Genomic DNA, 22897 nt, shown 5'->3' with positions numbered 1-22897 from the left:
CACACACACAGACACACACACACACACACACACACACACGCACAATGTTTCTTCTAAACCCACAGTTGTCCTAAATGATATTTAACTAACTATGCTGCCCCTCTACCATGTGGTAGGTTATGTTAAAGGTTGCCAAGAAAATACACTGCTTTCTGGCTGTGGAGATTTAAAAAACATGCAACCACATTTGAGACCAAGTTTCAAAATCCTTTTACCCAGAGGATGGTAACAAGTACAATGACTTCACTCCTCACAATAAGGTCTTTCCTCCTTTTTTGGCCTCTAGTAGAAGAAAAAATTAGAATTTCATTCTGCTTATGCATACCGTGTTTTAGGATCCTTTCACTCTCTCTCTCTCTGACAAATAAATAAGTAAAATCCTTAGGAAGGAAGGAAGAAAAGAAGGAAGGAAGGAAGGAGAGAGAGAGAGAGAGAAAGAAAGAAAGAAAGAAAGAAAGAAAGAAAGAAAGAGGAAGGAAGGAAGGAAGAAAAGGGATGCCTGGATGGCTCAATCTATTAAGCATCTGCTTTTAGCTCAAATCATGATCCCACATGATCCCATGTCCTGGGATGGAGTCCTGTATTGGGCTCCTTGCTCAGCGAAACCCTGCTTCTCCCTCTGCCTACTGCTCCCCCTGCTTGTGCTCTCTCTCTCTCTCTGACAAATAAATAAGTAAAATCTTTTTTAAAAAAGGATCCTTTTAAAGACTGGCAACTAAGCCAACTGTCCCCTACATTCCAGGATTTCATACCTTCAGAGAAAACTGATTATGCCCTGACCCACTCCTTGGTAATTTCCCTAGAGAAATGAAAACTTGTGTGTATACAAAACCTGCTCACAAGTGTTTATAGCAGTTCTACTCATAATTGCCCCAAACCAGAAATAGCTCGAATGTCCCTCAGTGGGTAAAGGAACAAACTGTGGTGTATCCACACAAAGGAATACTACCCAGGAATCAAAAGGAACAAACTACTAATAAAAACCAGAAAGATACTATGCTGAGTGAAAGGAGCCAGTCTTGGGGTTCCTGGGTGACTCAGTCCATTAAGTGTCTGCCTTCAGCTCAGGTCATAACTCCGGGGTCCTTGAGATCAAGCCAGACATTAGGCTGCCTGCTCAGTGGACAGCCTGCTTCTCCCACTTCCTCTGCTGCTACCCCTGCTTGTGCTCACACTCTGTCAAATAATAAATAAAATCTGAAAGAAAGAAAGAAAGGAAGAAAGAAAGAAAGAAAGGGAGGAAAGGAAAGGAAAAACAGAAGAAAGAGAAAAGAAAGGAAATCAAAGGAAAAGGAAGAAGCCAGGCTCAAAAGTTAAGTCCTGGGAGATTCCATTTATATGACATGTGAAAGGACAAGCTGTGGCAATGGGGAACAAATCGGTGGTTGCCAATGGTGACAGATGAGAGGAGGCATGACTGAAAGAATAGTATAGAGTTCGGGGGAGTGATGAAACTTATCTCTATCCTAATTGTATCTTTATGTTAAAATTCATAGAATTATGCATCACCCCAATGGGTCAATTTTAAATGGGTGATTTTTTTAAATAAAATGTTAAAAAATGTTAAAGTCATATGCTTTAGAATTCTATTTCTATTCTATAAATAGGAAAAGTAAGACATAGGAACAAGATCAAGTCACTCTGTTAGTGGAGATTGAAATTTGTATGATTAAAAATTAGATTGATCCATTAGAGATACTGTATTATATAATAATGTGATGACTTCATACATGTAATTTAATATGCTTTTCTGGCATATTGGTAGAGCAGAAAGAAAGAAAATTTATCTCCATTAAAATTACATTGAAAATTCCTATTTAAAGAAAGCAAGCAAAAACGTCCCAGTTAGAGACTAAGGTCGTTATTTCAGGTAATAATGTATATGATCATATTCTAATAAAAGAAAATTCTGTATAGGGGTTTGCTGGTTTGATGCTGAGTAATGAGTGGATAAAAATGACAGACTTTGGGGTCAAACTGCCTGGCTTCACATCTCATTTCTTTCACTTATTAGTTGTTTGACCTTCATTAGGTTATTTAAACTAAGTAATATTAGTGGGAAATTTATGTCTCTGATTTCTCTGACTTCTGGAATTAGACCCCCCAAAGTTTTCGTGTGCAAATAGAAGGAAAGGTTGATAAGAATTGGGGAGCATTAGAGTACATGAGGTTAAGAGGCATCCTGTAGGTGACAAGAGATAGTCTCTTATGAATTATTCTAGAGCAAAGACTCAGTTGTGTCCACTTTTATCCAATTCTGTTAAAGGGCAACCAGTTCGTAAAAGCTAAGAATCAAATGTCTAATGGACATTGAGATCCTATGAGCCCAGGAATCCTCATTGATTCTTGTTGATTCTAAGAGACCAAGCAATCCTTTATCTAAGCCGGCTTTCAGCATTTGACTAGGGAAGTCACAAATAGCTTCCAACCTTTAAAGAGAAAGAGACTTTCTATTTTGCATGACCTCACAGTTTCAAATCCAGACCCTAGGAAATGCGCTTTGTTCTGAAAACACGGATGCTTGGAAACTATGTCATTTCTGTGCTACCACTGTCAACAAATACAGAGAATCAATTTGTCAAGCTTTCACAGGAACATAACGGAAGATCATCCACACATTGTGTAAGAGTGCAGTTTTAAAGCGGAAACCAAGTATCTTTAGTATATTAGTTTCCCAGGGCTCCTGTAACAAATTACCAGAAACGTGGTGGCTTAAAACAAAACAATTTTATTACCTGACATTTCTCATGGTCAGAAGTTCCAAATGGGTCTCAATGGGCCAGAAACAGTGTATCAAGCCAGACTGCCTTAAAGAATCCTTTTCCACCTCGTAGAGGCCGCCCACACATTCCTTGACTAGGGGCCTCCTACCATCTTCCAGCCTTGCGATAGTACTCAGTCCTTTCTCACAGCATTATCAAGCTCAATTCCATCATGCTGCTTTAATCCCCTTTGGTCATTAACATAACATATTCGCAGATTCCAGAGATTAGTACATGGACATCTCTGGGAGGTCATATTCTGCTTATCACTCTAATGCTATGGTAAAATAATTATGAAAATTAAAGTGGCATTTCTGTAAACTCTTGGGGCATAATTATCCCAAGTGAATAAAAAAAGATACTGGGAGTGTGAGTGCAAGAGTATATGAAAAACTGCTACCCATAGATCTAGGACTCTAAGCAACTGTCTCAGGGACTAGAGAGAGGATGGTATTAGGTTGGGAACTATGGGAAGTGAGGAAGCACAATCTTGTTAATGGCCCTTAAATCTTGGACAAAGTAGTATACAAGTCATTTATTTTTTGGATGGAATGAATGAGATATTATAAGGATTACAATAGTGAATAAGAAGTCTTTTCTGGAGTTATGTGGGTACAATGGACCTGATTTTTTTCAACAACCACCATTTGTTTTTTAGTGAATTTTTAGCCAGTTTCAAGAAGGACATAGATTTATAGAGACCTTTAAGGGTTTAACCTCTTCTGTGAATCCCATATCTAAACTCTCCTTGCCCCACTGACTCTTGAAGACAGATTCAAGGTCTGAGATGTAGATCATGAAGTCATCAGGAATTAGATAGTTAGCCTGTGCCATCATCAAATTATAGGCTGGGTATTCTGGTGGGAGTTCAAGAAACAGGTTTGTGTATACACATTTAGTCCTAGCATCCCATTAACAAAAAAATTTCCTCCCATCAAATGCACCAAAGTGGAAAAAATACAAAGTTAGCAGAAAAGTATGTTGATTCAAGAGAAGACAAAGACAAAGGGAGAGTCTGGAATGTATTTGAAATGTCTACCTCTGAGACAGGTTATCCCTAGGAAGGAATGATAGAAACATAGTAGAATTTATAACAGTGTAACCCCAATATCAATTAGATATGAAAACTTCAGTTTCTACCACTGCATGAAAAGTTCTCTTTTTTTGTGGTAAAGGCAGTTATGGATTGACCAGAGCAGCTGCTTTCACAGAAGGAGGTTCTTGTGCCAGCCAGTGTTTGTCTTTTTCCTTTTTTTTTTTTTTTTAATTCTTTCTAGCTAAAGTAGAGCAAATGTTCTTCCAGTGTCCCCTTTCCTTACAAAAATGACATTCGTCTTTGTGTAGACTAGACATGGATATGTCCTGTTCATCCTTTATTTAGTTGCTTAATCTGAAATCTATTAATTTGATCCATTTTTTTTCTTTTTTGTGAGCCAAAGTATCTTCCAAGTGCTCATCATTTCTTCTAATTTAGAGAGAAGACATTGTCTACTATCCTATCTTCTGATTTCCAAGGAATTATTGAAATCTTGACTTCCACTGAGAACAGAGTATTCCGTCTGGTAGCTAAGTGGTCTCTGAAACTAGGCATGGAATTATGTTTCCCCTGTTTATGGAACTGGACTTTTTTATTGTAGTAAAGTATACATAACAAAATTTATAATTTTCACCATTTTAGGTGCATATTTCAACAGCACTGAGTATATTCACATGGTTGTGCAATCACCACCACCACCATTTCCAGAACATTTTATCTTCCCAAACTGAAACTCTGTTTCCATTAAACATTAACTCCCTATTGTCCCTAGCCCCTAGCCCCTGACAATGACCATTCTATTTTCTGACTCTATAAATTTGACTACTCTGTGTACTTCATATACACATACTATGTTTTCAGGGTTCATCTGTATTCTAAAATACGTGAGAATTTCTTTTGTCTTTCAGACTGAATAGCATTCCATAGTATGGATATACCACGTTTTCTTTGTCCATTCATCTACTGATGAATATTTGGATTGTTTCCACCTTATGACTTTTGTGAACAATACTGCTATGAACATTGGTGTACAAATACCTGTTTGAGTCCTGCTTTGAGTATATTTTTTTTAACTTTATACTCAGAAGTGAAATTCCTGGATCATTAGAAAATTCTATGTGAAATTTTTTGAGAAACTGCCTTAGTGTTTTTCACAGAAGCTATACTATATTATATTCCCCACAACAATGTGCAATTTATTATATGCAGAAGACCCAATATCTCTAATTCCTTGGCAACATACTATTTTCTGTTTAATTTATAATAGCTGTTCTTTCTGACTATAAAGTAGTATAAAATCATAGCGATTTTGATATGCATTTTCGTAATAATTAAAAATATTCAACATCTTTCCATATGATTAGTAGCCATCTGTACATCGTCTTTGGAGGAATATCTGTATGAGTCTTCTAGCCATTTTTTAAATGGGTTGTTTGTGTTTTCATTGCTGAGTCACAGGAATTCTTTGGAAATTTGGGGTGTTTGTCCCTTATCAGTTATATAACTCACAAATCTTTTCTCCTATGGTTTGCCTTTTTATACAGTCAGTAATGTCTTTTGATGCATAACACTTTTAAATTTTGATGAGGTGCAATACATCTATTTTTCTTTTGTTGCCTTGTACTTTTGATGTCATAATCAATAAATTATTGCCAAGTCCAATGTCTTGAAGATTTCCCCTTATGTTTCTTCTAAGAATTTTGTAATTTTATCTTTACATTCAGGTCTTTGGTCCATGTTGAATTAATTTTTGTACATGATATAAGATAAGGATTCAACTTCATTCTTTTGCAGGTGAATATTTATTTTTCCAAGGACCATTTGCTGAAAAGATAGTCCTTTCATCATTGAATGGTCTTGACACCCTTGTTGAAAATTATTTGGTTATTTTTGTAGTTTCATTTCTAGGCCCTCTATTCTGGTCCATCAGTCTGTATGTCTGTCTTTGTACCAGGACCACACCATTTTGATTATTAATTGTATCTTTGTAGTATTGATTGTATCTTTATAGTAAATTTTGAAATGAGGAAGTGTGAGACCTCCAACTTTATTCTTTTTCAAAATTGTTTTGGCTATTTGGGGTCCTTAAGATTCCATTGCAACTTGGGCATAGATTTTCTGTTTATGCAAAAAATATTGTTGGGATTTTGATAGAGATTGCATTGAATCTGTAGATCACTTTGGGTAGTATCATCTTCTGATCCATGAACATGGGATGTCAAATTTATTTGTGTCTTTTTTAATTTCTTTCATCAACATTTTGTAGTTTTCAGTGTTCAAGTCTTCCACCTTCTTGGTTAAACTTATTCTTAAGTATTTTTTAAACTATTGTAAATGGAATTACTTTTTTAAAAAAATTTCCTCTTCAGATTGTTCAGGTTTAGTGTATAGAAACACTAATTTTTATGTGTTGGTTTTGTATCCTGCAATTTTGTTGAATCCTTTTATTAGTCTTAACAGGTTTCTTGTGGAATCTTTAGGGTTTTCTACATATAAAATTGCATTGCTATAAACAGAGATAATTTTACTCCTTCCTTTTTGGTTGGGATGTTCCTAATTTCTTTTTCTTGTCTAATTGCTCTGGCTAGAAGTCCCAATATTATGCTGAATAGAAGTGGCAAAAGCTTACAGCCTTGTCTTCCTGACCTTAGGAGAAAAACTTTCACTGTTGATTATAATGTTAGCTGTGGGTTTTTCATATATGCTCTGTTTTGTATTGTGGTAGTTTCCTTCTATACCTAGTCTATTTAATGTTTTTATAATAGAATAGTGTTGAATTTTGTCAAGTGTTTTTTCTATATCATTTGAGGTAATCTTGTGTTTTTCTTTATTCATTCTGTTAATATGGTATATCACACTGACTTTCATGTACTGAACCATCTTTGCATTCTTTCCAGGAATAAATCCCACTTGGTTATATTGGATAATCATTTAAATATGCTCTTTAATTCAGTTTGCTAGCATTTTGTTAGGATTTTTACATCAATTTTCATAAGGGATATTAGTCTGTAGTTTTTGCTTTGTTTTTTCTTAAATTGTCTTGTCTGGTTTTGGCATCAGGGCAAAGCTGACCTCTTAAGTTTTGTTAGGATGTATTTATTCCTCTTCAGTTTCTTAGAAGAGTTTGAGAAGGATTAGTATCAATTCTTTAAATGTTTGGTAAAATTCACCAGTGAAACCATCTGGTCTAGAGTTTTTCTTTGTTGGGAGGTTTCTAATAGGTGATTCAATCTTGTTAATAGTTATAGGTCTATTCCAAATTTCTATTTCTTCATGATTCAGTCTTTTAGGTTGTGTATTTCTAGTAATTTGCACATTTCATCTACTAGAATGGATTTTTGACCAATGAATATGGATAAGAAAGACTTCAAGGATACCTGCTAGGCATTCTTGTTCCTATTTTTTATATTCTTTACATATGTATCCATAGATAAATATTACCCCATATTTTTAATATCATTTTGGTAAGCAAGTCATCTTGTTTTTACTAAACAAGCTTTAGAATATTTCGACCTCAAACATAGATAAACTAATTGATAAAGATCAGGAAGTCCAGGACCATAAATTCTTAAGGGAATCCTAATTTTTTTAGTGAATTTGAGTCTTCCTTTTCTTAAGGTTTGGCAAGTCATTAACTAGATTATGTAAATCTTATCTGGACCATGGTTTAGAGCTTTAAGACCTGCCAGAGGCTGGCCAATATACTTATAGACCTTATAAGATAAAATGAAGGAATATTGTCCAGGGAGAAAGATATATTTTAAAGGGTGAAGTGAAGAGAGGAGGATCTGTTGAAGACACAAAAAAAGAAGAGTAAGGCAAGAGGGAAGAGAGAGTCAGGGTCCAAGGGTTCAGAAAGGAGGTCAACTGAGAGTTAGGTCATGAGCTAGAGAGGAGAAATACAGTTTTAATTTTAGATCCACCAAGTTGTTAGTAGTCCTTTCCAAGGTATCCTTAAAAGATGAATTTTTTTTTTTTGTCCTTTATAGTTGTTCTGTCTTTTAGAGCATCTTCCTACCCCCACAAATGCTGCCTATTGACATTTATAAAATTTAAACTTTGGTACCATGGCACTAGGCAAAAGACTATCTTATTCTTGTTTCAAGTTTCCTGGAATATCATGCAAAGGGAGTGTGTGGGTGCAACTACATTAGTGAAATTCAGAGTCTGCCACAGTCCAGCAAAGTACTGATGTGCTGACTTGAATATAGTATTTTTATCTCCTCTCTTTTAATTGATCTTCACATTGAAAGTATTTTGTTTGCTTAAATGATTATAAATTGGTTAAAAAAATATAATCTAGGGAATCCAACTTTTAGGTTAATTTCTGAATCCACTCCACTTTCCAGAAAAATACATGACATAGATAGAAAAGTATTTGTGGACAAACTTTTTTGTAATGTTACTTAATCACGTTACCAGACCTAATGTACACATTTCTTAGGGGTGAGAGAGGAAATAGGAAGCATAGCGTTACTTCTAAGTTACCACCTGTGTATATGAGTAGATACATGTTTATACCGCTTTAATACAAAAATTTCTAAGTGGTATTGAAATTTTGCAACTCCAAAATGACAGCATTCTTTCTAATAGTTCCATCAACCAGTTGGCATCTGCAATATGACTGATAAAATTTCATTGTGAGTCAAAGCATATTTTTTTAACTATGCAATGATTGTTATTGTCCTAAATTGACAGGTGAAGTATGTTGTCCAGATGAACAGCACAATCGGGTTTCCACTGGCATCGGTGACTCCTGCTGTGGCAAAATGCCTTACTCCTCCTCAGGAAACCAGATTTGCTGTGCTGGGAGGCTTCATGATGGCTATGGCCAGCAGTGCTGTGGTGGACAGATTGTGAGCAAAGATTTAGAATGCTGTGGTGGAGAAGAAGAGGGCATGGCATATAGCCGCCTTCCAGGTAAGGAGCTCTTGTCTACCTTTCAGGGTGGAGAATCTGAGAAACAGGGAGCTTGAAAATCTTGCCCTAGATATAAAGCAAATAAGGAGTTAAAGCTCATGTTAATTATCTCGAATGCAAAATTTAAGTACATATTATATCACAAATAAAAATGTAAATTCACATTTTCTATGTTCATGTGATGCATTTAAGTAAAACAGATTGAAATGCTTTCCTCTTGAAAAGTGTCATATCCACTGTAAACAAAAACAAAACCACACATGAATGCATTGGTTCTGGATCAAGAGAATATTTCCTAGCAAACACAAACAATATGCAAAATTATTATTGATGACACTGTCATTTATTTTGCACTGTTATTCTTTTTTGGCTATCAATTTAACACTATTTTTAAAAAGTTTTTATTTATTTATTTATTTGACGGAGAGAGCATGAGCACAAGTGGGGGGAGCAGCAGGCAGAGGGAGAAGGAGAAGCAGGCTCCTCACTGAGTGGGGAGCCGGATACAGTGCTAGATCCCAGAACCATGACCTGAGCTAAAGGCAGACGCTTAATAACTGAGCCACCCAGGGACCCTGTAAATTAACACTAATTGTAAGAATAATCGTTATCATTGATGGAGTACTTACTATCAGCCAGGTACTATGCCCAATGTTTTATACATTATTACCTCAATTAGTCTCTTTTTTCTATTAATCCTTATAACTATCTTACTAGATAGATACTATTATTGTTTATATTTTAGAAATGAGGAAACTGAAGCATAGAGATTAGACAGTGTCCAAGATCACATGGTAGTCAGATACAGATTTTGGGGTGCCTGAAAGTTATTCAATTTGGTACCTTTTTAAGGAAAGAAAATGAAATGATTAAGATAAGACAAAATATAAAAATAATATTTACTTAGAAGGAGACACTAAATTATAAAAATTACAAATCAAAGAAAGGAAATCTAGCAAATTCCACCAACATAAAAATAGTTCTGTTTGGATGCTATAACTTCTGACATCCCTCTTTTCTCCTCCTGACACATTTAACTTACATCTTTGATGACTGCTTCATGGGACAATGGTTTTGTACCATTTAGCTCTAGAAAGACAACTCATTATTCCTGTCACGTGATTAATTAAAACATTTTTAATTATTTCAAGTTTTGGAAAGTGGCTTTAAGCTTCAATATTTATTATTGTGATTTTATGTAAATGTTTAGGATTATTGTCAAATTTGGAGAAATATCTACCAAGGATCTTTATAAGATTTACATTTTAAGTTTTCTTGTCTTAAGGTGATTTGCAGTGACTCATCTTAAATATTTGTTGAACTGACAATATCATTAACCAGTTTTTCATGGATATCCTTATTATATGATTGAATTTGAGTCGTACGTTATCATGATGTCACTATTTTATCTACACATCAGCAAAAGTATAAAATTTTCCAATATATTTATGAGTTACCTATCTTCATAATTTGTAATAATTTATACTTCAATCCTAGATCTGTCATTTTCTTTTAATAGTTTACTACCTTTGTTATAATTTAAAATTTATTTTGTTATAATTCTCTTCTCGATGGCAGACTATTTCAAGTGACTCTGTTGTTCAGTTTTACAGCTTTTGTTTCATATTCCATTAATTTTTCTGTCTGATCTTTCTCTTTCTTTAAAGCATCCCTTTACATGTATCCAACTTAGGAGTCTGTAATTTCTCACATTCCTTATTTTCCAAAATTGCAGTTAAAATGACCTATTCAAACCTTAATGACATTTTATAGAAGTGACAGAAGTCATATAAGCATAGCTACTGAACCTGGACTTAGTATTTCCCCAAATCAACTTCCTCTTAGTTTGATTTCAAAAATATACATAATCACTCTCCTATTTTAATCAATACAAGGATACCTAAGACAGAAGGCAAGATTAAGGGGCAAGAGACAGAGGCCACAATAAATTGTAGTTAAACATTATACATTTGCTAATTTTATAAAAATATGTAACTGTGCCTACCTTGAAGGGGGTTCATGTAAGCAAAGCCTGAAATTCAAGCTTCATCAGCTTCAGGGTAAATCTGCTTGTGTAACCTGCAAATGTTGGAGTTCCAGCCCTTCTCTGGGCATTATTTCAGGACATCATTGTGTCTTGCTGCAGATGAACTATGAATTTCCTGTTGTTTTTCTATAATTTCTTCTTTTTAAACGAAACTATCAAAGTGTTACCCATAATATCAGTAATAGTTATTCATTGTACTGTTATTGTTAAATACTGTATTTTTGTACACCTTCTCTTCTATGTAAAGTTCTGATGAAAATTGCTAAGAAGAACACTTCAAGAACAAGACTAATCAATCAAAACAATTTTAAAAGTTATCAGTCCTAGGATTGAATCCTAGATCCAGGATTCAATCCTGAATCTTGTGCCTTAATACTAGACTCTCAGTATTTTCATAACCCTTAAGTACATAAGAAATGCTTAATTATATTATTCACAACTAAATTTTAGTATTCCCAGTATGGGAAAGATTTTTCTCCTTTTTTGAGCCGGAAAATACCTGATTTCTAATTTTTCATTTTATCTTTGGACAACCATCAAGTGTGTTTCTAAGGCATTTACTATTCTATAGAGTTATAAATCACCCATCTGGACCCACACTATATCCACTTATGCATTCTTTTCTTTTTAATTTAATCTTATTTTTTCAGTGTTCCAAGATTCATTGTTTATATACCACACCCAGTGCTCCATGCAATACATGCCCTCCTTAATACCCACCACAAGGCTCCCCCATCTATGCATTCTTTTTTAATCCAACCCAGAAAGACATATTTAGAGGAAGATATTAATATACATACTGTCAAACTATTTGATAGTCCTATGTGATTTATTGATCTGCATCAATTGCCCAGAAAATCGTGATGATCGATAGTTGCCCTATATAGAACAGAATTAGGTTTCAATTAGGACACTTTCATTGACCCTCCCCCTCCAATTTAATGATTTCCTCCAATACATGGCATAGGACTCCTGGATCTTCAGTGTAAGGTAGCAAGAGAGTTGACTTTGCCAGGTAAAACCAAGAAACAAAACCAAAAAGTAACTTGCCAAGGTCTTTTAAAATGAATGATGCATTGAATCATATGATACACAAGAGTTCAGTGGAGACACATAGTCCTTCCAAAAAATTTCCTCATGGGGGCACCTGGGTGGCTCAGTGGGTTAAAGCCTATGCCTCTGGCTCAGGTCATGATCCCAGAGTCCTGGGATCAAGCCCTGCGTCAGGCTCTCTGCTTGGCAGGGAGCCTGCTTCCCATCCTCTCTCTAAGCCTGCCTCTCTGCCTACTTGTGTTCTCTGTCAAATAGATAAGATCTTTAAAAAAAAAAAAAAAAGTCCCCATGAATTGTAGCCTTAAGAAGTTAGTGTTCTAAAGATAACTGAAGTCCAGTCAAGGAATCCAGCCTGGTCACGTGTCTCCTAGACACTGCTTACTGGCTAAAATATGTACACAATAGTCAGGAGACAAGATACAACTACAGCAAAAAGTAAACAACATTCTGTGTTCACTATTTGCAAAGCAGTTCTTTATGTACCTTGTATACATCCGCACATTTATAACACAGTTAAACTTTGCATCAACCCTATGATGTAAGTACTAGTCTCTCCAATTTCAAGATGAGGAAATGGAGGCATTTCTCACAAAAGTGAGAAACCATCCCCAGATCACATAATGTTACTTCCAGTAACATTAATTGCTATTATAAATGAAACCCCCAAATTCGTAAAGACTCAAATACAACAGGGGTTTACTTTTTCTTATATAATAGCACTGAGATATGAGCCAAACTGTAGGCAGCTCTCTTTCCTAGTTATGAGCTACCTGTTGAACTGCCAGATTCCATGGGCACCTGGGAGTTGTACCTATTTCTGTAGCCAGAAGGGGAAAAGAGCGTGGAATAACATGTGTCTGAGTTCTTTTTTTATTTGCCAGGTCTAGGAATAGCAAATATTTTAATTAACATTTCACTGAACTAGAACTCAGCTATATGTCGACGCCTAAATAAATGCAAGGGAAGCTGAGAGATTTGCCTGTGAATTCTTGCCACTGTGGCTAAGAAAGGGCTCTGACTCCATCCAAATGGTGACAGAGTCCATGCTCTTAATGTCTTTGATCACTCTGATAGTTGGAGCAGCATCGGATACTCTCCCACGCAAGCCATAGCAATGTACGTCAGGTCTAGTACACAGGACCAATATAATAAACTATCAGGTTGCAAACATTTTCAGGAAGACTGGGGAAAAAAAGAGGCATTATAAACTCTCCCTTTGACAACATACCTAATGTATGCCAAAGTTAGAAGATAGGATACGACATATGAGTGCTAAGCCCTGAGACAGTGACTTTTAAAGAATGATCTGGGACTTCTAAGGGTCAGACCCTTGGCAGAGAGATGTTTGCAGGTGGTCTGTGAGATCAAAATGGCTTTCATAATAATGCTAACCTATTATATGCCTTTTTCAAACTCATTCTCTCATGAGTATACAGTAGAGTTTTTCAGAGGTTACATGGCATGTGATATTACAACAATTGAATGCAGAAGCAGGTATGAGAAGTTAATTCCTTCTGGTAAGCCAGACATTAGAGAGGTTTTGCAAAAATGCAAAACAATATCATTCTTCTCACTCAGTCTTCTCAGTTTGGAAAATGTATTTATTTTTCATAAATATTTTATTTATTATTATTTAAATGAACTAATGAATACATATTTCAAAAACTTTTGTTTTAGAGTCCATAGTCTCTCATATGATAATTGACTCTCTCTGCTTGACTTATTTCACTCAGCATGTTTTAGACTCTAACCCAGTATTTATCAATAGATATAACCGATGTAAACAAAAGCTATTTGGAGTCCTCAATTATTTGTAAAAGTGTAAAGGAGTCCTCAGACCAAACTTTGTAAATCACTGCTTTAAAGCGTGGTTATTAGATATACTAGAAAATCATGGCACTCAATTAGTTACCCTGTGCTATAATGAACCAGTTGAATATCTCCTCTTTTAGATGAGTAGTTAAAAGTACATCCCTTAAAGACAGAACAATGGATGCCAGGTTTGGGGGATGCAAAAGCATTGCCCCTTCCATATCATAATGAGTCAGAATTTTAACATAACAACAAAAATGTCTCATTTTAACATCTGTTCATCTGTTGCCTTTTTTTAGTCAATTTCCATATTCCTTCCTTTGATAAAAATGCATTGTGTAGTGACTATGCTCAATACACTATTCTTGGTGCTTGCGATTGTAAAAATCGCTGACTCCATTTTTATCCTTAAGGACTTATAATCTAATCAAGGAAGAAAGACCCTTTAAGGTTAAACACAGTCCATCAGAGAGGGATGAGCACAAGTATATTCTTAAGACTGAGAGATCACTGCAGTCAGGGTGATAGAAAAAGCTAACCCATTAGATTGGAACCTCAAATAATGAGTAGGATTTTGAGATGTGCAGATGGAAGAAGGACATTTCAACCAAAGGGCATAGCTTGAGCCAAAGTGTGAAACTGGCAATCTGTGAAGCATGTCCAAGTAGTAGTGAGCAGTTGGGTTTGTTGGAGGGATACACTGTGTGCAAGGAAATAGAGGGAGATAGGTCTGAGCAGGCAAAAAGGATCTGAACGTTACTGAGTAACCAAGGGAGGGTCAATGTGATGATAAGAACTGGGACTTACGGCAACAAATTATTTTGGTGGCAAATGAATGTGAAGAAGAAGGAAAGATAAGTCAGAACACTATTGCCAAAAAATAAAACGTACCTGTTTTAAGAGATGAAGTAGAGGCAACTCTCCATTCGGACAATGGCTCCTAATATTTCAGGGGCTATCCACTCCTTAAGAATCTTTGAAAAGTTACAAAGCCTCACTGCCACTACTACGCAGAAGTTTGCTTGCAATTTCATATGTCCCTGAAGCCCATCCTTGGGCCCCAACTTCAGAATCACTTCTTACTGACTTCACTGTGATTTTCCACGCTTGTCAAGTATTTCTGAAGCAAATTGCAACATTACACAGCTCCAGTGAATCAAGATTCACTCTTGAGTTTCTCACGACATTCTGCAATTCTGCCAAGGCTGGTAATCGTGGTGGACATAAGGAATGATACTTTTTAAAAGGAAAAGACCCTCTTTTTATTCTCTTGACCTTCCTGCAGGTTTCAGTGAAAATAGACACATTCCACCTGTCTTTTTCCTCTCACTGCTGCCGCTCCCTCCTGTCGCCCCTAATGACTGTGACCTCAGTGACCTTCCAGAATATCCATATGGTCCTTTTTCTCCTCAACCTAGCAACACCATACCTGCTACACGAGGGTTTGGATCTCATAATATTGTTCCTAAGCCTGGCCTCTCTCACTGTCTGGCATTGTGCGCCTGCCATAAGACGGGGCTGGCTCGTAAAACATCTCTTTATGTACTTTATTACTTAAACTCTTTTATTTGCCTGCAGGAGCCCTTTAACAAAATCACATTGAATTGACTTTCTCACACCAAATCAAATCTCCCTGGTCCCAGTTCAGTTGTCTTTGTCAATATGTATTTTATAAATGGAGTGAATTAACAGATGCTGTTGGAACAGAAGTGCTGGGGTAGCGTTTATGTTTTTACTGCTCTCTCTGGGCAGATGAGTTGTGTAGGAGTGTTATACAGGTATCTCGGGATAAAAGTCACGCTTGTCATTGCGGTGGATATGTATTCTTAACCATTTTCTTTGGGTGTATTTTAAACCTCTTTATTACTCTTTTTATTCTTAGCGTTTGCTTGTATGGTTTTGTCATTGATGCCACTAATCTTGGATTGGACTTAACTGTATCTTTTAGCATAAAGAGATGAACATTAAAGTCTCCCTACCATTCAAAGAGACCAGGATTTTTTGTTTCCCATGAGAAACCCACCAAGCCATACCTTTGGAACGTATTGCCTGATTTCTATTATAAAGGTTGTCCATGCAGCCTCGGTTAGGAAAATCTAGGTTGGAACTGCTTTGTAATAGAATACTGAGTTTCCATTTCCTGGAGTCGGACTTCTGCAGAACGACTGACTACCACTATTTGGTATAGAAGACGGGATCTGGAAACTTTGCAAAGAGAGAAATATAGCACATAAATCCATCATGAAAGAGCTGTACTAAAGAATATTTTCCAGAAAGATTTCCATGTGACATAAGAATTTTTGAAAGGTGTAATGTAGAAAAAAAACCACATCTCAACAATTTGGGGAGCATGTTTGTTCTACCCTTTCTTTGTCAGTTTTGCAGTGGTAGCCGTGGGGCCACCTTCTGGTGGAGACAAGCATGCATCTCTTTTCTTTCATGTTCTGCCACCAATTTTATAAGTTTGTCCTAAGAATGACTAATCACAAAACTTTTTTTCAGTCTTATAGGCCTAAAATATAGTCCCTTGGCTTAAAATGTCCCCATGATCAGTCCCAGAGTTGCATGTTAATTTGTCATGTTCTAGACTGTATTCTTTCCTACTTTACTGTTTTTATCTCAAAAGCATGATTCATAATTCTTGGCCTTTTTTCTTTTTTCTAGAAAAATGGAACGCCTGTTTTACAGAATTAACAATTTAGAAATTCAGCAGGAATATGTGTTTATAAATGCTTTCCTTGTCAGCCCTGGCCATTAAATGAGTGTTAGTAACATATTGAAACTATTCATGGTATTGTGAGTAAAAGATTCTTTCCTTCACTGTTTTCTCAGTTGTATCCAATAAAATGGAAGCTATCTGTTGGATATATGTTCTGTTGGGAAGATAAAATACATTGCAGTTTGATATCAAAAATAAATATCTAGTAGCTTTATATATACTGTACCACTTTGGTAACATCTGTCCAAAAAGCATCTCCACCTTTGTACAAATTTAAAGAATAGCCTCTGGAAAAATAGATCGATCCATCAACAATAGATCGATCTATGATCTGTTTTGTTTTTCTTTTGGCATATTTAAAATTGTGTATTCTACGTGTCAGAGTTCAAAAGTCAAGTGCTACATGTGATAAATTAGGCAGGGGTCAAAAGTTATTGCAATGCAGTTTCAGAAGATTGTCTGTCTCTGAATTTGCAGCTCATTCATGCTGAAGTGATGCACTATGGGAATTAGTACCAAACTCTGCTCTGCAACATCTGCTCTCCCTAAGTGAGTTAGTGCACGTCAGACATCTTTATGTCAGAATATTGCAGTGATGGATGCAGTCTTCAGAAAATGCTGCATAAAAATCTGGTGTGCCGTTCTGGCCATTAAGTGAAATTACTATTTAAATTAATGGCACTGTCACAGTTTATCTGTGCAAAGAATGAACGCTGATTAGGGTATTAAGTAATTAGCAATTTATCACACTGGAACAAGGTTGATAATAATTAAAGAAGTAATGGTTTACCAAAGAAACTAGAAAGGGAGTCACTTCTTGTTATGAGAGTGGAATCTTGGCTGAAAATTTTAATTCAGTGAAACAAAGATGAAGCTCTTTGTGAAAGAAAGCAGCCTTTTTTTTTTTCCTAGTGTAAAAACAGTTCATTATCAAAATTTTAGTTGACCTGTCAAAAGTCCCTCAGAGCGATCAGATGACTGATTAGGAGTTTTGAATTAGGTCAATGTCTGCATTTTTATTTTATACTTAAAGCATGGTAAAACCATCAAGTAACTTGGGAATAGAAGGGGAGAATGTATTCTGCTCCCTAAAGGGCCAGTTTTCAGTTTTCAGATTGCTCTTTAAAATGGAAACATGAATTATTTTAAGAAAACTGCTGGAGAAAAAAATGACGGTAAAAAGCCCAAGGTTGTATTTAAATGTCTGATCAGAAGGCAGCAGGAAAAAAAAAAAATGTCCAAACAATACAAAACTTGAAGCTCTAGATTTGTGTAAAATGTCAGTTTTACCATTTTATCATAATCAAAACTCAGATTACAATGATAGCTCTGCTGTGTGTATTTATGTGAAAAAAAAAATCTTTCCTGGAAATGTTTTAAACAATGAAATTTATTAATAAAGTACCAAAGAAAACAGTTTACTTTTAAACCAATTACTTTGAACATTTACCACACTTAGATGGCATGCAGAAACTGAGTTATGATTGATATACATCATCTTAAAATATTGGGAGATATTTTTTTAGAGTGGAAAGATCAGTGAGAGAGTGCTTTGGAGTCATGTGTGCCTAAACATCTTTCTTAAGGTATGGACCCAGCCAGTGTCTACTTTCCATAATTTTTTTAAATAAAAAGCACTTAAAACTCGCTGGTCTATTATTAGGAGTGTCTTTCATAATGTAGGTGTTTATACAGGACCAGAACAAACAATTCAGGACCCCAGGGCACTTTGAAGTTGAGGTTCTTTATGTTATCAGTCAGGACTAATAATAAATAAACAAAATTCTAATTAAAATAAATCATTCATCACACTGTGCTGCTTTATCACCGGATATAAATTCTGATATAATAGCACTGTGACATAGGGTGTAGGCACCTTAATTTCTGGCTTAATCTGACTCTAGAGTATTGTTTATCTATTCAGGCTTGTATGTCTAAATTTCTGTTGTATCTCTTCTATGGCAAGATCTAAATGATGTGAACACAGGCAGTTAAACTGAAGTTGGTGCAAGAAAGGAGGTTTGTTCATGTGAAAGGCACACATGTCTTTCCTCAACAAGTGGGGCGATCAACGTTCCCCTTTACAGGGTCTTTCTGTCCCTGCCTCCAACCTCTCATCCATGTCCAGGGATGGGTCTAGAACACAGTGCTGCTCAAAAAACAATGGACGAGTTGTTCACCTGATCGCTGAGCAGGCTCAGATGGTTTTGAAGAAACCTATCTCATGAAGAAAGAATGGTTACCATTGCTGCTGGATTCACAAGAAGCCAATACGTGCATTCTCGACAAAGCCAGGCAAAAACTTGTACGACTCCTACCACAGCATCTCCGTTGACAGGATGGTCCTACCTCTCTCTCTCCTGTTCAGGCTCTCATCCCAGAATTCCTCGGTGACCTTTTCTCCCTTGCAGATTTCTAGAGCTTTCCTCTGATCCCCTGGACTTTATCTCTTTTCCTGCAAGAGGATATTATCATCCCAAAGTGGGCAGGTGATTCTCGTGATGGAAATCAGGGCTTTTTTTTTATGGAGCTTGGGAGAAGTCTGGCCCTGCTGAATGGTTTTGGAACCCTTCCTCCTGAGTGTTCTTTACCTAATTAGTGTCTAGTGCTCTTGGTAGAAGGACCCTCACTGCCCATTTAAATCACCTTGTAAGGAAATGCTACCTTAGGTATTGTACCATTTCAGCAACTGCCTGAGTCTGACATTTTTATACCAAACTTTATAGCAGTCTCCATTTTCTTCCTTTTTTTTATTTCATATTCATATATAACATTTTATTGTTGCAGGGATGTTCTGTTGTGGGCAGGATTATGTGAATATGTCAGATACCATATGCTGCTCAGCTTCCAGTGGAGAGTCTAAAGCACATGTTAAAAAGAATGACCCAGTGCCAGTAAAATGCTGTGAGACTGAACTTATTCCAAAGAGCCAGAAATGCTGTAATGGGGTTGGATATAATCCTTTGAAATATGTTTGCTCTGACAAGATTTCAACTGGAATGATGATGAAGGTAATTGATAGAAAACCTCTCAGAGGTGCTGATTTGACAATGGAAAGAGAAATACATTGTTCATAACTATTTTTCTAAAATAGGAATATAAAAACTCCTGTGTGCATTATTCATTTTCACATTACATCCATATTAATACCAAATGAGTTCGCTGTGATTGATGTTATTGCAATGAATTCTAAAGGAATTAATAATGATTAGCTGTTCTCAGGAAGCTTTACCCAGCACTCCAGATCAGTGCAGGACCGAAAGTCTGTGCTGAAAGGGCCACCTCTGCATCATGCCATTTTATGTCCATGGGTGCTGGGGATGGAAACGGAGAGAGCCTGCCTTCTCCCCTCTGCACCTCTAACCATAATCCAATAGTTTCCTTTGATAGAGACTTTAAGATCCAGCAAATTCACTCGTGCTAATATCCTATTCCTTGAGACAGCGGAAGATCACCAAATGCCTGTTGACCATGAAAGTGAACAGGCCTCTGAGTGTACCATTTGTTTGGATGTTGAGATGCTTCACGGACTGACATGTCATGTTTTGTTAGCATTCAACTTGACCCAGGGCTCCAGAAACCTACCAGTTTAAGGAACGGATTGTGGACTTCGGATAACAAGAATAAAGAGAATCTTTCATAGCAATCCACTATTAGGAGATGGTTGTAAAAGGGTGTTTGGGTCATAGACCATGGAAGGGCTCTTGCCAACCAACACAGCTTTATAGTCATTGTGTAGACGCCATATACGTGGGATGTAAAGTAACTCTTGAGATTGTTAGGGTCCCAGCAAGCAATTTGCAATAATTAAGACAATTCATAAAGTTAGAGTAAGTACTTTATGAAGTGAATAATCATACAAAATACCCTTCAAAAATAGTTTTTCATCTACAAATTTTTTTTAGCAATTGGTCTGACCTATACACAACTTTAAAATAGCCTATTCCAGAGATGCCTGGGTAGCTCAGTCAAGTGTCTGCCTTCAGCTCAGGTCATGATCTCTGGGTCCTGGGATTGAGTCTCGCATCAGGCTCCTTGTTAAGGGGGGAGTCTGCTTCTCCCTCTGCCTCTGCCTGCTGTGCGTCCTGCATGTTCTCTCTCTCTCTCTCTGGCAAATAAATAAAATCTTAAAAAACTAAACAGCCAATTCTATGAAGTCTGTCCAACACTATGCACCCACAAGTTGTTTTTTTTCAGAAGTTTGGACTAAGAAATTTTTCTGAAATACAGAGTCTTAAAAAGCTGGTGATGTTGCAAGGACATGACTTTTTTTTTTAAGATTTTGTTTATTTATTTGAGAGAGAGAACAGAGCATGAAAGCAGTGGGGGCAGGGAGGGGGAGAAGGAGAGGTAGAAGCAGACTGCGCGCTGAGCATGGAACATGATGGGGGGCTCCGTCACAGGACCCCAAGATCATGACCTGAGCTAAAGGCAGATGCTTAACTGACTGAGCCACTGAGGTGCTTTGCAAGGACATGCCTTTAAAATGACCAGATAAGAAGCATCTATGTAGAAAACTCTAAAAGGGGCACTCATATTTGAAAAACGAAGATAGAAAACCTGTTAGTCTTAAAAATGACACCACTGCTCACAACTGTTTGCTTCATTTCTGCTCACTCACATTTGTTTCTTAGGCATCTCATTTTGGCTCCAGGAAGAGGTAGCTTCTGTGATGCAAGGACAAGGTTCAGGCTATCCCCATGATCTTTTAAATTGACTTAACTTGGCTTTAAGAAAGCCAATTAACAGTCATATCAAATATTCATATTTAAATTATTATTATTAGGACAATATTTCTGAATGCCAAATCAAGCAGTAGGTAAAGTTCAAGCTATGGATTGCATTTTGTTTCCTGAAGACCTCTTTCCTGGAGACTTCTATCTCCTACTCCAATCAGGACTAGACCGCGGTGGGATTTCTCCCCCTGCAAGTCTTCTCTAATTTTGGGTTTGGGAATCCCTTTTACTTCTCTCCCTGGGTTGGTATCCCTGTGTTCTCAATCCAAGGGTCCCCTTTTTTGCCTTATTGCCTTCTTTTGGAGAAATATCATTTGGGATATAGGTGCGTAAAAGTTAAAATTTTTGAGGTCTTGACATTTGAAATGATTATTTTTCGAGCCTCCTACTGGATTGATAGCTTGGCTAGGTAAACAATGCAAGGTTAAAAATTATTTCCACTGAGGATTTTGACATCATATCTGCATTTTTAAGCTTTCATTGCTCTTCTGATTCCTGTTTCTTCCTAGATACCCATGTTGTTTTCCCTATGAAAGATTCTCTTTATTCTGTTTTTCTAACATTTCATTAAAAATTTTTAAAAAATAAAATTTAATGACAGTATGTCTCTTTGGGGATGATATTATTATTATTATTCATAAAGCTGTACTTTTGTGGGTTTTTTCAGTGTGAAATCTCATGACCTTTAGTTCTGGGTAATGTTATTTTATTATTTCTTTGATTATTTGCTCTCTTCTTAATCTCTGTTTTTACTGATTAGTTTGGTGTTAGACTTTCCATCTTTTCTTTATATTTCTTAACTGTTGATTAGTTAACTCTTCATCTTTTTCAACACAATCAGATTTTGCCTTAGCTTCATCTTCCAACCTTTGTATTAATTGATTTTATTTAGCTCTCATATTATTTATTTTCTATTTTTTAGGTTCTTTTTTTTTTAATTTTAGTTTTTCAGGGTTCTTTTGTTTCTGCTGGCTGTTATTTGTTCTTAGCATCCCACTGTTGTTCCATTCCATTTTTTTATCATTCTGGAAATACTAACCCCATTGTTTATTATTTCCTGGCTGTGGTTTATTTGCATTTTTCCTTGAATTGTCTCATTTGTTTGATACTATTTTAGTTTTCTTCTTTGCCTTGTTTTGTTTCTGCTCCCTTCAGTTCTTTTCTCTATGTTTTTAAATCTGTTCTTTCCTTTAGCCGCTGAGTGAGAGCTCTTTGAGCAGACGCATCCATTAGTGGGGAGCGGACAGTAGCCTAATCATGTGGCAGGATGGTTTTGTGTCAGGGAGTCACGTTACCAAGAACCCTTAGAAGATCTGCTTTATTAACTATCCTTAATAATGCATCCTAGATCAGGATAAGACGTATGCTTAGCTGACAGCATACAGGAAATCAGTAGGAAAGGGCACTGGGATTCTCGCTGTGCAATATGCAGACTTGTATTTGGATTTTCCCACTCTGGCTGCTGGTTTGTATGTTCCAGTTGACTCGCTCTTTTCCTTTTAATTTCACCAAATCTTCTCTAAGCTCTATCTCATTGGTAACCCTTTACCAAAATGCAGCTAGGAACAACGCAAACCTATTGCTAATGTTCTTGATTACAACCTCCTCCCTTAGGGCTATGAGCTCGGTAGCACTGGCTTACTTTGGCAGTTATCCCAGGTCATGAAATCAAGTATTTAGCCACAGCATAACAGAGTTCCCCAACTTTCCAAACCCCAGTATGTATTTCTTTGCCACTGCCTACCTAAAAGTTAAGCCAACGCCATGAGATTTAGGACTTTAATGTTTTTGTTAAGACAATATCCAACTTCA

The 22897-nt window shown here is 36.4% G+C and overlaps 1 protein-coding gene across 1 annotated transcript in view; it reads left to right on the top strand.

Annotated features, from left to right (window-relative positions):
• Positions 1–22897, top strand: part of USH2A (usherin) — a 681041-nt gene that overhangs the window by 504730 nt on the left and 153414 nt on the right. Inside the window, exons 49-50 of the mRNA XM_032319004.1 lie at positions 8497–8718; positions 19137–19360. Coding sequence (XP_032174895.1) covers positions 8497–8718; positions 19137–19360 — 446 coding nt within the window. The remainder of the gene's footprint in view (positions 1–8496; positions 8719–19136; positions 19361–22897) is intronic.

The sequence above is a fragment of the Mustela erminea genome, chromosome 17 (genome assembly GCF_009829155.1).
Source record: "Mustela erminea isolate mMusErm1 chromosome 17, mMusErm1.Pri, whole genome shotgun sequence".
Taxonomy (NCBI): domain Eukaryota; kingdom Metazoa; phylum Chordata; class Mammalia; order Carnivora; family Mustelidae; genus Mustela; species Mustela erminea.
This window is presented reverse-complemented; position numbering and strand designations above follow the sequence as displayed.